This window comes from Sceloporus occidentalis, unplaced genomic scaffold, assembly GCF_023333645.1.
Source record: "Sceloporus occidentalis isolate IW3139 unplaced genomic scaffold, rSceOcc1.0.p SCAF_4, whole genome shotgun sequence".
NCBI lineage: Eukaryota > Metazoa > Chordata > Lepidosauria > Squamata > Phrynosomatidae > Sceloporus > Sceloporus occidentalis.
The window spans coordinates 85674762-85687410 of record NW_028316984.1 but is presented as its reverse complement, the minus strand read 5'-3'; the positions used below and the strand labels follow the sequence as shown (position 1 = coordinate 85687410).

Below are 12649 nucleotides of genomic sequence, written 5' to 3'. Positions count from 1 at the left end.
AAACACTGCAAAAGTGACAGATCAAATCAGACAACTTCTACTCCCATCCTTTGAAAAGAATTGGGAAACCTCCAGATGTTTTAACTCCAATTGAAATCACCCTTGCCAGCTTAATCAATGGGAAGGTATAATGGGAGCAACCGTGTAACAGATATGGTGAATTGAAGCCTCTTCTTTCCTGCCTTGGAGATGGCTGCTAGACACTGGCTAAGCACACACACTCCTTGTGTCAGACATGCTGCGTGTACATCCTTTCTGTTCAGAATAGGTTGAAATAAAAGAAACCACCAAAGCTAAGAATTGATTAAACAGCCTTTATTTGGAAGGATATAACAAAAATATCCATTTGTTTAAAAGTGGCAGCTTAAAAAATATATATTTGGCAACAGACATGAAGTTCACACCACAGAGTATGTTATGCCTCCTTCCCCAAACAAGAACAATGAGGTTTTGTTACATTTGCTAATGGCACAAATCCCATCTGGAGGGAAGAGATATGGTACATTCACTTTGTCAACCACCTAATTTATTTTATTATTTTATTTCAGTACAGGCATGTGAACACTATCTGTCAAGGCACTATTTAGATACTCCTCTTCCCAAACTGTTTATACAGTATGCATTTGGGGGAAATGCTGAGGTCTTTATTTTAATGGGCATCTTTGGCTTGTAGGAAGGCGGGACACATGTAATCCCGATTTGCTGTGCTGCCACAAGCACAGCCATCTTATTTACTTTCAGAGAGGCACTTGGCTTTACTATCACCTGATATGCAACACTACAGAAAAAGGTACTCAGTTTTTAAAAACAAATTCAGCACCTACAGTTCCATCAGCAGTTCTATCATCCTTAAAAAAAAAAGTAGACTACCATGAGCCCTCTGGGAAATAAGAGTGGGAAGTTGGTAGGTCTAGACTCTAGTACAAAGATGGGAAACACAATCAATGGGGTGGAACCAAGACACCAGACCTGCTGAAATTGCCCACTCCTCCTCTGGAAGAAGGGAGACTGGAAAAAACAACAACAGAAAAGAGACAAAGATAAAGTCTTTTGAATAGTGTACTAGAACATGAATTGGGAAGTTAAACAATCTCCAACATTTTCATTTGCCTTACAGAAGTTTGCTTTAGGGCTTACTTGTTCCAGCACAGTTGTGGATGAAGAGCAACCTGAGAGCATCTACAGTCTAGAAAGCAGTCATATAGTACAAGAGGAAAGGAAGAGAGTGGTTGCCTTTTAGGAAAGATACATGGACATCACAGACTCCTCTTTGAGCTCATTCCTCATCCAGGTGCCTGGCAGACCGCCTGTGCCTGCGCTGCAGCTCCTCCACTTGGCGCTCCAAGCTGCGCACTTTGGCTTCCAGCCGTGCCCCTGAATGGTGGGACCCACTCAGCCAACCCAGGAGGACAAACAGTGTGAGCAGAGCCAACAGAAGCAGTGACTGCACAGAGCGGTCAGGCACAGAAGAGACAATAAACATAAAGCAGGCCCCAAAGAGCACTACCTTGAGTCCCCACATGATGCGGCTCAAGAGGGCAAGCAATAGACTCAGCACCAGTGAGAGCACCCAGTAGCCAACGAGAGCAGCCAAGCCCCAGAGCAGCAGCGTTTGGACTGCGTCAGGGCTCAGTTTCAGGAACTGAGTAAAATCGTCCCCTGGAAGACAAAAGGAGAAAGGCAAGGAATAATGTGGACTTACTTTAGGTGACACTATGGTATTTCATCACAATGGAAGGTTGTGACAAAGCATCACCAACAGCCAGAGGGATAGCTATTGGTGATGCTTTGTTACCAACAAAGCATCACCTATAATGGATTACCTTCTCCCATCTCAGCACTATTATTGGCAGACAGTGGAGGCCCACATCATTCTTTCAAAGGAAGATGGTATGGTCACTTACACTGCCAGACTATCAAACACAGGTGAGAAAAGTTACTTTACTGGACTATAGCTCCCAGAAACTGAGGACCATGGTGGCTGTGGGACTCTGGGAGTTAAGTAACTTTTCCAAGCTGGACATAAAGCGTCTTTGCCTGTGCAAATTTTGTTCTTGGTGCATGGCCCAATATATACAGACCTGGGCCCATTCATGCTACACAAATATAGTGCTATATTCCACTTTAACTGTCATGGCAGCTTCCTATGAAATCTCAGGGCTTGAAGTTTGGTGTGCACTAGCATTGTATGGCTTAGAATTCTAAATACTGCTCCCTAAACTACAAATCCCAGCATTCTATGGCATACTGCCACACACTTAAAGTGCAAAATGTTGGTATAATTGTGTAGTGTGCATGGGCCCCAAGTGCCGTTTCATATATTCTACAGTAGCAAACCTGAGTATAGGATTGAAACTATACATTTAAATTCCAGATCCCTTATTTACTTGTGAAAAACATTCATTGAATAATCACTATTCAGGCATATATTAGAAAACATGCATATCTTGTTTATATGCATAAAGAAACAGGAATAAGGGAAACAGCCCAAAGACTGAAATCAGCCCCAATAGAGGAAATCCCCTCTAGCATTGAACCGCAAATTGGAGGGCAAGACACATACCGTATTTCTATTGAAGAAAGAAAAACACCAAGATATTCAATTTTCTTTGCCACATTAATTCTCACAAAAATACTACAACTATACAAAAGCAACTAATGTTGAAATAATATGTGGTCCAAAATGGGCTAAATTCAACGCTGTATTCAAAATGGAACCTTCCCCTAGTATGGCAGTGCTTGGTGCCTCCTGAAAACCAGTTCCAGAGAACTGCCCAGCCCTCCATAGCTGATTTGGGGGTACGTGAGAGGCTGCCGTGTTGAAGGGGAATGCCTCCCCTTTGTGCTTTTACCATTCTTTCAGCAGCTCAACATTGCCCATTAATTGCTCTTGAGCTATCTAAACAACTTGCTCATCATGCTGCAGTCTGGTTTTTGTGTTATCCCCCACTGTTTGTGTGTGTGTGTGTGTGTGTGTGTAAAATTAAACAATAAATTTAAAAAAACATTAACCCCACTACCTCTGAAAATCTCCACACACACAGGGGCTGGCTTAAAAGAGACACTTAAGGCATCCTTTAGGGAAGAAGTATATGCCTAACTGAAGTCTGGACCTCACAAGACCTTAGAAGGCCACCCGCCTTCACTCTTTATCCCCAATATTTGGGGGAAAGCGGGAAATTAAAGAAAGCTTACTCCCACAAGGTGTCCCCCACATGAAAGGCAATTTTACCATGCTCCTATCCCTTATATTCTTTTAGGTTCAGGAGAAGGCCTTCTCTTTCTCTCGTTTTTGCTTTGTTACATAAGCCAGGAAGTGAACCAGAAGTTACTTCCAGTTTTAAAAAGAGACCACCCCATTCCCAAGATGGGCTCAGACACACATGCCCCACACTCCTGAGAGGAAGATGGGCACTGGAGTACAAAATTGGGGGGGGGGGGAGCTTGAAGATCACAAAAATAGGCTTGGGGGGCTGCATATGACTCACATTGTCCCCATCCCTGCTTCAGGACTTGCTTATGCTTAGTGGGATTTAGCAGCGTTGTCTACCACTATCACAAATAGCATTTAGAAAATCCCTTCAGTCGTGAAAGGAGGTTCTGCTATGCGACAGGGTACTGTTGTTTGAGAATCATAAATACAAAATCCTCTTGAGCAAAATTCAGTAACACATGATGTTTTCCTAAGCCAAGAACATTATTACAAGGAATCCATGGGTAATGATCACAAAGGACATGTACTAACATTGAATTATTGGGAGAATGTCTCTACCAACATCTGAGGAACACTAGCTGGGATGCATACAATTGTGTATGGTGTTGAGGGATAGGAAATGCTGTCCTCTTACCTTGTTGTCCAATGAATCTGAGTGTACATACAGTCACTCTCCACTTTTGCAGACTTGGAATCTGTGTCCCTCGACTGTTCGTGGGTGGCAAACGGAGGGAGACAAAATTGGGGTGCGCACCATTATTCAAGCCAATGCAATAGGGCTTGAATATTGGCCATTTTTTATTTTCGCACGTGCCGGGGGGGGGGGGGGGGGGGGAGGAGAGTCCAGACCAGATTCCCTGCGAAAATGGAGGGGCGACTGTAGTTACACTGTGGAGTTCTCTGCTTCAACATGTAGTAATTGCTATTAACCCTGTCAGTCTTACAGTGGGAGAAATTTTACACAAGGTACTGTAAAGCATCAAAGACTTCTAGATAGGATGGCTGAATATCATCTCTAGTGCTGGAGGCACTGTGCTTCTTCTTATTGATATCTGAGTGGCCAGGGTGACACAGGTGCTGGACTACACAGGATTTTGTCTGATCCAACATAGCTTTTCCAATAACCCTCAAATGTTTATTCAAACACTCTGTGTGAAGCTAGCACAGATATTACTCTAAGCTACTTCCAAGACACTTTTCACTGAATTCAACAGGACAGTTAGTATGCATAGGTTTGCGGTCTATGTTAGGTTTGCACTGCAGCTAAACAAGTGAGTAGAATGCATTGTATCTCCCAGTAGTCTCACTGGGGAAGTGCAGGGGTGCGGACCACACCCCAGAAGGAGGGGTGACATCTGGTTAGCTCCCTCCCCCCATGGTCACTGTTCTGCTCCCCATAGTCACTCTTCAGGCTGGCACGGGCGCTCCTTGGGACTGTGCCAGTGCCCCTCCAGCCTACACAAGTACTCCTGTGCACCCCGGAAACCCCATAAGAAGTTCTAGTCCCGCATGTAGGTGTCACCTGGTGTGGGAACACCACTGGTCTCTCCTTTCTGCTATGTCCACATCTTGGTCACTTACCTGCCATGCCAAAGGAAGTTAAGAATTGCCCTACAATTCGAGCCACAACAAACAAAGCTGAAGAGATCCCAGAGGACACTATCCAGAGGAGGGAAGAGAGATTCTGCAAGGAGACAGACACAGACATGGAAGTTGTCCTTTAGTTTGTCCTGTTACCAGCTCTTTGAATTCACAGGGGCTTTACATACAATAATCTTCTCCAGCAGCAATCAGTTAAGAGAGTCTAGCTACTGAAAGTGTGGAAATTAAGTTAACAAGACAATGTGCAGATCTAACAGGTCAACGTATCATGGTCCTGTAGAGTGAACTTTAATGAGGTTAATGTTTTTGTTCCCCAATTTATAAAAAGAGGAGATGGGAACTTAAGGTAGGTAGGTTCAACTGAGGGGTTTCTGGCTAGTGCTGTGAAATTTAGAAAATAATTATGCAGTTGCCAAAAAGATCTGTCAATCTATCAGTCAAAAAGAATATAAAACACCTGAGAGTCTTCTATCCCTAACAGTCTATACTGATTTAAACAAGCCAATGGCACCTTAAAAGATTAACAAGCTTTATATGCCATCTTTTACAGATTATTCAAAGGTGTCAGCCAGTCAGTGGAATGTCTTCCACAGATAAGATTTCCTGGCATTTACAGTGTTTGTGTGTTTTTTAAAATTCTCCTTGGCAATTCAAGATTGTTTTTATGTCAAAGCACGCTTCTGCTTTGCTTCTGGTTTTACTTGGGGTTTATATTCTGCAACTTTTTTATATTTGCTATTGGTTTTATTATATGAAATTAATTATTGCTAATGGCTTGTGTTTTAAGGGTCTGTATATACACTCATCCCCCCCTATTTGCGGCTTTGATTATTCATGGATTTGATTAATATCTTCTCTCTAGGAATCTCTAGGTCCTCCAGTGCAACTCTATGGTCAACCTTAACTAAAAGTTGCACTGAAAGACCTAGAGATTCCTACAAAGAATACTCTATTAGACATTGGTAGCTCCTCCAGTGCAGTTCTATGATCAGTGTCTGTTGGATGTTGACCACAAAGTTCCACTGGAGGACCTAGAGATTCCTAGAGAGGCGTCCTTTCAGGTAAAAACATGGTGTTTTTGTTATTTGCGGTTTTTCCATATTCACTGTGGTCTTGTGCCCCTAACCCTAGTGAATACGGAGGGACAAACGTAGTTTTATTTTTATTGTCTTAATGTGTTTTAGCATTTGATTGTTTTAACAGATACTGTTTTTAAGTGCTTTAAGTGTTTTCAATTGTATTTTTTCTTTTAATGAGTGATACATTTTAATACTGTTCTACTTAATTCTACTTTAATGCTCACTTTTGTACATTTTAATTGTATTGTTCTTTTAATTTGTAAGCTCATTTGTGTCCCAATCTGGTGAAAAAGTGGAATATAAATAAAAAAAATTTTGTCATGCTTTGCGCAGTGACCAGAGACCTTGTGTTACTGGGAAGTTTAAAAGCACGATAAGTAAGTACAGTCATACTTCAGTTTAAAAAGCCTCTGACAAGGAAGCTCCTTTTTCAAAGTCCTTTTGTCTGCCCAACGCCCTTCCCTCCTTGTCCTCTGTCTAACCTGAGTTTGTTTTAGCAGCACTGATACAGGGAAGGAGGGCTGAAAATACACAGACTTCTGGTGTCAGGTTGTAGCAACATGTTTTCAGGAAACAATGCAATAACCTGCTGGAAAATAATGGAAAGTCTAGCAGGTTCCACTGTATGTGTGCCAGCTTAAACAGGCAAGGTAAACAGCAACTGCTGCCAGAATCCCTTACTGAAAACATACATAAACAGCAAAACAGAGAGGAAAATAGATAAGGCTGCATCACGAGCTACCCTGATCATAGTAATAATAATAATTTCTCCCTAAATGCCATCTTCTTCCTAAATTTTGGAAGAAGCTATCAAATAGCCTAAAAGGTTCAAGATATTTTTATCTATTTATGTAAGGCTTACCCAACCTGAAAGCTTCATTCCACATGTGCATATTATTATGTGTGTGTTTGTGCTTTTTAGTCGCTTGTTGACTTATGACAACCCCATGAATTTTATAGGGTTTTCTTAGGCAAGGAATACTCTGAAGTAGTCTTGCAAATTCCTTCTTCTGAAATCTAGACTACAGCACCTGATATTTGTTGGTGGTGTCCCATCTAAGCAGTAACTAGGCCACTAATTACATAGCTTCCATGACCAGATGGAGATCTAGTGCCTTTAGAGCATCTAGGCCATTGTCCATTGCTAACTTCTGATTAAAAGTCTGCTGAAACATGCTCTTTCCCCCCCTGTAATGTAGGAACTTATCCCTATTATTTCTTCCTCTGGTATCACATTTTCTGTTAAAGCAGTAATGCCCAGGAACACTTCTGCTTTGTTAATTAAAGCATTTTAGTCTTTAAAGCATTATAAGACTATGTTGGTTTTGCTGCAACAAACCAACATGTTTTATTCCTGGAAACTATCCTGACCAGAATGACCTGGAAAATTCTAACCACAAAAGTCCTTTCTTTGTGCAATAAAATGCATGAAGTGAACTTCATGAGATGAGGTGGACTCACATCAATGGACTATAGGACCACAGCTCTGTTTAGTCATCAGCACACTGAGGAACAATATCTTCAAGAGAGATGTTCACAGTCAAGATGGGGTTCACAGTCCTATAGACCTTTGAGAGCAGGGCCATAGAAGGTATGCAACCCTGGGGCTGGGGAAAGTGATGCTCTCCCCTGACCACATGGAGATTGCTTCATACAAATCATCTGTGAAGCAGGCCACAGTCTGATCTTAAACCTGAGATTTGGAAGAGTACACAATGAATGGAAGAGATATATATTCTAAGGTTCCAAAATTACGCTAAGAACATGCTCTTGAAAAATGGAAACTTTAGATTTGACTGCATTCTAAAGACTTTTTATCATTTGGTATTATACAGTATTCTGAAGGTGGCAGTTCTGAAAAATAGAACACTTTATCCATTGATAAGCTAGGAATAGCCTATAGGGAAATATCTGATTAACACTTTCCACTGATGGAATACCTTCCTTCTTCAGAAAAGGGGAAGATTCTTCCCTCTCTTTTCCTGGGTACCCTCAAAATCTTATTAGACCACCATCTGGAGCAATTCTGAGCAGAAGGATGTGGGGTGGGGGTGGGACTACAGAGGGAAGAGATGAAGAGTAAGTCTGCTCATATGATGCTGGAATTTGCCCTTACACTGTAGATAAGCAAATCTAAATATGTTCTACAGCTTTTATTAAATGAAGTGGACTTTTGTAGCAAAACCTTAGCTAATTGGCTTTGCATATTATTGCTTCAGCAGTTGACACTGGATCCCATTTAAAAACAATGTACAAGATTCATGAAATTTTACCTCCTAAGACTGGCTTTGAAAAACCAGATTTGATTGGTAGTAAAAGGTTAATCAACTGAGTTTAATATATTATTGATTCTGAAACTGAGGCTTATGATGTTGAAACAGACCCCTATATCATGACACCCTCACACAGAAAACCAGCAAGCAAGGGTTAAGGTCTAGCCTATTACCCTGACATGCTAACTTTGTTTGGAATTTGTTTTGTACAGAAGAGCATTCAATCATGCTGTTTTCATCAACATCTTGAAGGATCCAATCTAGGTTTGATGCATCATCTGTCCTTTCCCCCTAAATATGTAATTCTACTCCTGCCTGTGCTACTGATACCTACTGGGCAGATACATGAACACAGGTTAATATGGATCTTACCTCACTGAGCATCCGGAAGTTGTTTCTTCCAATCAAATCCTCCATGGTCTTCCTTATAGTACGAGACATTTGGGCTAGAAAGTCTGGTTCTGCATGCTTCTCACTCCGGTGGTGCTGGACACCGGTGACAGCCGTTAGTGTGAGAAGAAGCACCATTGCAAAGGCCAAGGCTGGACGCAGCAGGGGCTTGAGGCTGTATCTAGTCATCCCTTCAACTGTGGCCTTCACACCCAGGTAATCTGCAGACATAATTCAGAACAGTGAAAAATCCCAAAAGGTAAATTTATCTGATACTACTACAAACAGGTTTATGATATTCTAGCAACACAAAAATGTCCGTAGTGTGTGTGACGATCGCTAGATCAACTATTTTAGAGAAATTAACTTGAAAAATGAAATGAAACACAAACAGTGAGAAATGCAGAATGATGAGCTTTATTAAAGCTATTATGGTCCAAAACACACTGCAGAAATCACCCAGTTTGAGACCGCCTTAACTGCCCTGGCTCAACGCTAGAGAATCCTGGGAACTGTAGTTTTCTGAGACACTGAGCCTTCTCTGTCAGAGAGCTCTGGGGCCAAAATAAACTACAGTTCCTAGAATTCCCTAGCATTGAGACAGGGCAGCTAAAGCAGTCTGAAACTGGATTATTTCTGCAGTGTGTTTTGGATCTACATATTTTGGACTTTATCTGCAAGAGAATTTTATTTAGCACATATCTAGGACACTTTTACTATTGGCTACATTAACATCCAGTCCCCCCGCCCTCCATTAGATCAATGGTTCCTTAGTTTGGTCCTCCAGATGTTTTGGACTTCAGGTCCCAGAATTCCTGGCTGCTGGCCAAGCTGGCTAGGGATGCTGGGAGCTGAAATCCAAAACACCTGGAGGCCCAAAGGTTCGAAACCACTGAATTAGATCACGATACCATAGATAGTTTTGTGGGACATTTAAGCCTTCCCTGTCAGACAGTGCTCTGATGCCACAATAAACCACAATTTCCAGCATTCCCTAGGCCTGAGCCTAACTGTTTTCTGGCTCAAGGCTATGGAATTCTGGGAGCTGGAGTTTGTTGTGGGCCCACAATAAACTCCAATTCCCAGAATTCCATAGCCTTGAGCCAGAAAACAGTTAAAGCGGTGAAAAACCGGGTTATTTCTCCAGTGTGGATGCATCCCCGGAAGCCCATCATCCCCAGCCACCTGCAAAAGCAACGAGAGAAGAACCTGGCTCCAACCGCTGACCAAAGGAATCTCGAGCCCTCCTTCCTTCCGCCTTATTAGGACCCTCCGCCGGAGGAGATTAAGAGGCGCCAAAGTGGGACTAAGGCGGGGCTCGAGCGAGGCCGCGATTGGCCGGCGGCGGGGAAAGGGGCGGGGCAGACGGCAGACTCCTCCCCCTCCCTCTAGGCTGGGATTCAAATTTAGCTCCAAGCGCCCAGGTGCATTTGGGGAAATGGAGTCCAGAGTCAAGTCCCTCAGGTTTTAGCCAGGAGGATGCTGGGAACTGTAGTTCTTCTCTCTCTCTCTCTCTCTCTCTCTCTCTCTCTCTCATTATTATAATTTTTAATTGAAAAAGAAAACATTTTTGTAGGAAACAATAAAGACCATACAGTGGGCCCTTGGTATCCAGGGGGACCCCCTGTGGATACCAAAATCTGTGGATGCTCTCAAGTCCCATTAAGTAGAATGGCGTCCCTTAAGTTCTATAAGATGACAAAAACCAAAGTTTGCTTTTGGGAATTTATATCTTATGGGAATAGTTTCAAGCCGTGGCTGCTTGAATCCACATAGATAATGAGTTTGTGGATATGGGAGGCCAACTCTAATATAAAAACGTAATTGTGATGTACACTCGTCCCTCCACATTCCCCCGTGAATGTGGAAAAACTGCAAATAAGAAAAACACTGTGTTTTTACCTGAGAGGACGCCTTGCTAGGAATCTCAAGATCCCTCTGCAACTCTGTGGTCAGCATCTGCCAGACACTGACCATAGAACTGCACTGGAGGAGCTACAAAGGTCTAGTGGAGGGTTCTCTCCAAGTCCTTCAGTGTGGCTTTTGGTTAAATTTGACCAAGGAGTTGCTTTCGAGGACCTAGATATCCCTAGAGAGAACATATTAATCAAATCTGTGAATAATCAAATCCATAAAAGTCAAAGCCATAAATGTGGAGGGATGAGTGTATTTAGCATCAAGCCTGCCTTTGCACTTTCTTCTTTGTTCTTCCTTAATAACTGTTCCAAGTCTGTGATGTTTTCTGCCCACGGTATGGTGACCTTCGGCAAGTCACACTCTTTCAGCCTCAGGGAAAGGCAAAGGCAAACCTCCTCTGAACAAATCTTGCCAAGAAAATCCCATGATAGGTTTGCCTTAGGGTTGCCATAAGGTGGAAAACACTTGAAGGCACACAACACACACACATGGTATCATAGGGTATTCTTGGTGAGAGGTTAGCCATGATGTCACTGCTACCAAAACAGTAAAAGAGTTCCCGGACCTTGGATCAGACATCATTCAGGAAGGAGGCTTCAGTCAAGAAATCAGAAAACGAGGGACTTTATCACACGGGGGAAATGGGGGATTTAAAAAGGCATTTTCCTGAGACAGTCACACGATCACAGCAAAGATTTTCACACAGTCACATTATAGAGAGGACTTATCCTGGGAAGAAGGGGAGCGATTAAAGAACTAGACAAGATCCTAAAGAGTAAAGATATACACTTGAGCACTAAGGTTAGAATCGTACAAGCCATTGTGTTAAGGAGGCAGCCCTGCAGCCCCAAGGTTGTGAGTTTGATCCCAGAGCTCCAAGGTTGACTCAGCCTCCCACCCTTTCGTAGGTCAGTAAAATGAGTACCCAGGGGGCAATTGACTTACAAATTGCAAACCAGTTAAAGAGTGCTTAGTTCACCCATAAGAGGTGTACATGCTATTGCTATTGTATTCCCCATTACCATGTATGAATGTGGGAGAGGGAAAGTGAAGAAAGTGGATTAGAAGAAAAGCAATCAATTTGAGATGTGGGGCTGGAGAAGAGTGATGAGGATACTGTGGACAGGCAAAAAGACAAACAAATGGGTTCTTGAACAGATCAGACCTGAAATCTCCCTGGAAACCAAGATGAAGGAATTGAGGCTGTCCTACTTTGGCCAAGTCATGAGAAGGCACGACTCATTAGAAAAGGCAATAATGCTAAGAAGGGTGGAGGGCATTAGAAAGAAAGGACGACTGCATGCTGGATGGATGGGCTCAATCAGGGAGGTTCGTGGGCATAGATTTACAGGACCTAAGCAGAGCAGTAGAAGACAGGGAGTCTTGGAAATGTCTCATTCATAGGGTCACCTTGAGTCTTGTTGTCATAGGAGAAAAAGGCAGAAGAAGTATCAGAACAGGTCCTAAACACTGTCTATCCTTCTGTTTGGGCAGAAGAGGTGCCAAGGAAGATGAAATAGAACTGAGGCAAAAGGCCCAGCCACTGGGAGTGTGTCAGTGTCCTATCAAATTGGTAGACTTAGGTCCAAAACACACTGCAGAAATAATCCAATTCGAGACCACTTTAACTGCCCTAGCTCAGTGCTAGGGAATCCTGGGAACTGTGGTTTATTGTGGCACTAGAGCTCTCTGATAGAGAAGGCTTAAATGTCTCAAAGAACCCAGTTCCCCCAATTCCCTAGCTTTGATCCAGGGCAGTTGAAGGGGTCTCAAACTGGATTGTTTCTGCAGTGTGCTTAGGATCTAAGGCCGCATCCACACTACAGTATCAATCCAGTTTGACATTGCTTTAGCTTCCATGGCTCAGTGCTACGGAATCCTGGGAGCTGTGGAATAAGGGACAAGATACAACTATGGGCTGCTCCTACCTGACAAGTTCAGACTGCTCTGTACAGTTTATTATTATAGTTTGTGTTGAATGGGCTTATATCCTTGTATCTTCAAAGCATTATCCCTGGGGAATCCATCATAAGGCCACGCTGCAGAATTAATGCAGTTTTATGCCTCTTGAACTGCCATGGCTCCATGCTACGGAATCCTGGGATCTGTAGTTTTGCGAGATATATATCCTTGTCTGTCAGAGCCCATAGACTCAAGTCTATGGAGTTTATCAC

General features: G+C 42.7%; 1 protein-coding gene across 5 annotated transcripts; it reads right to left on the bottom strand.

Moving 5' to 3' along the window:
• Positions 1 to 299: 299 nt before the first annotated feature.
• Positions 300 to 12469, bottom strand: TMEM109 (transmembrane protein 109). Of its 5 annotated transcripts, none has more exons than XM_089520714.1 (4): positions 12404 to 12469; positions 8541 to 8779; positions 4796 to 4898; positions 300 to 1659 (listed from the first exon to the last, which is right to left on the bottom strand). In XM_089520714.1, the coding sequence occupies exons 2-4, from the start codon at positions 8745 to 8747 to the stop codon at positions 1277 to 1279; spliced, it is 693 nt and encodes a 230-aa protein (XP_089376840.1). In that variant the 5' UTR covers positions 8748 to 8779; positions 12404 to 12469; the 3' UTR covers positions 300 to 1276. The 5 variants fall into 5 exon arrangements, with proteins under 5 accessions (XP_089376840.1, XP_089376841.1, XP_089376836.1 ...); XM_089520715.1 differs by lacking the exon at positions 12404 to 12469 and adding an exon at positions 10461 to 10511; XM_089520710.1 differs by lacking the exon at positions 12404 to 12469 and adding an exon at positions 9768 to 9896.
• Between the last annotated feature and the right edge of the window lie 180 nt (positions 12470 to 12649).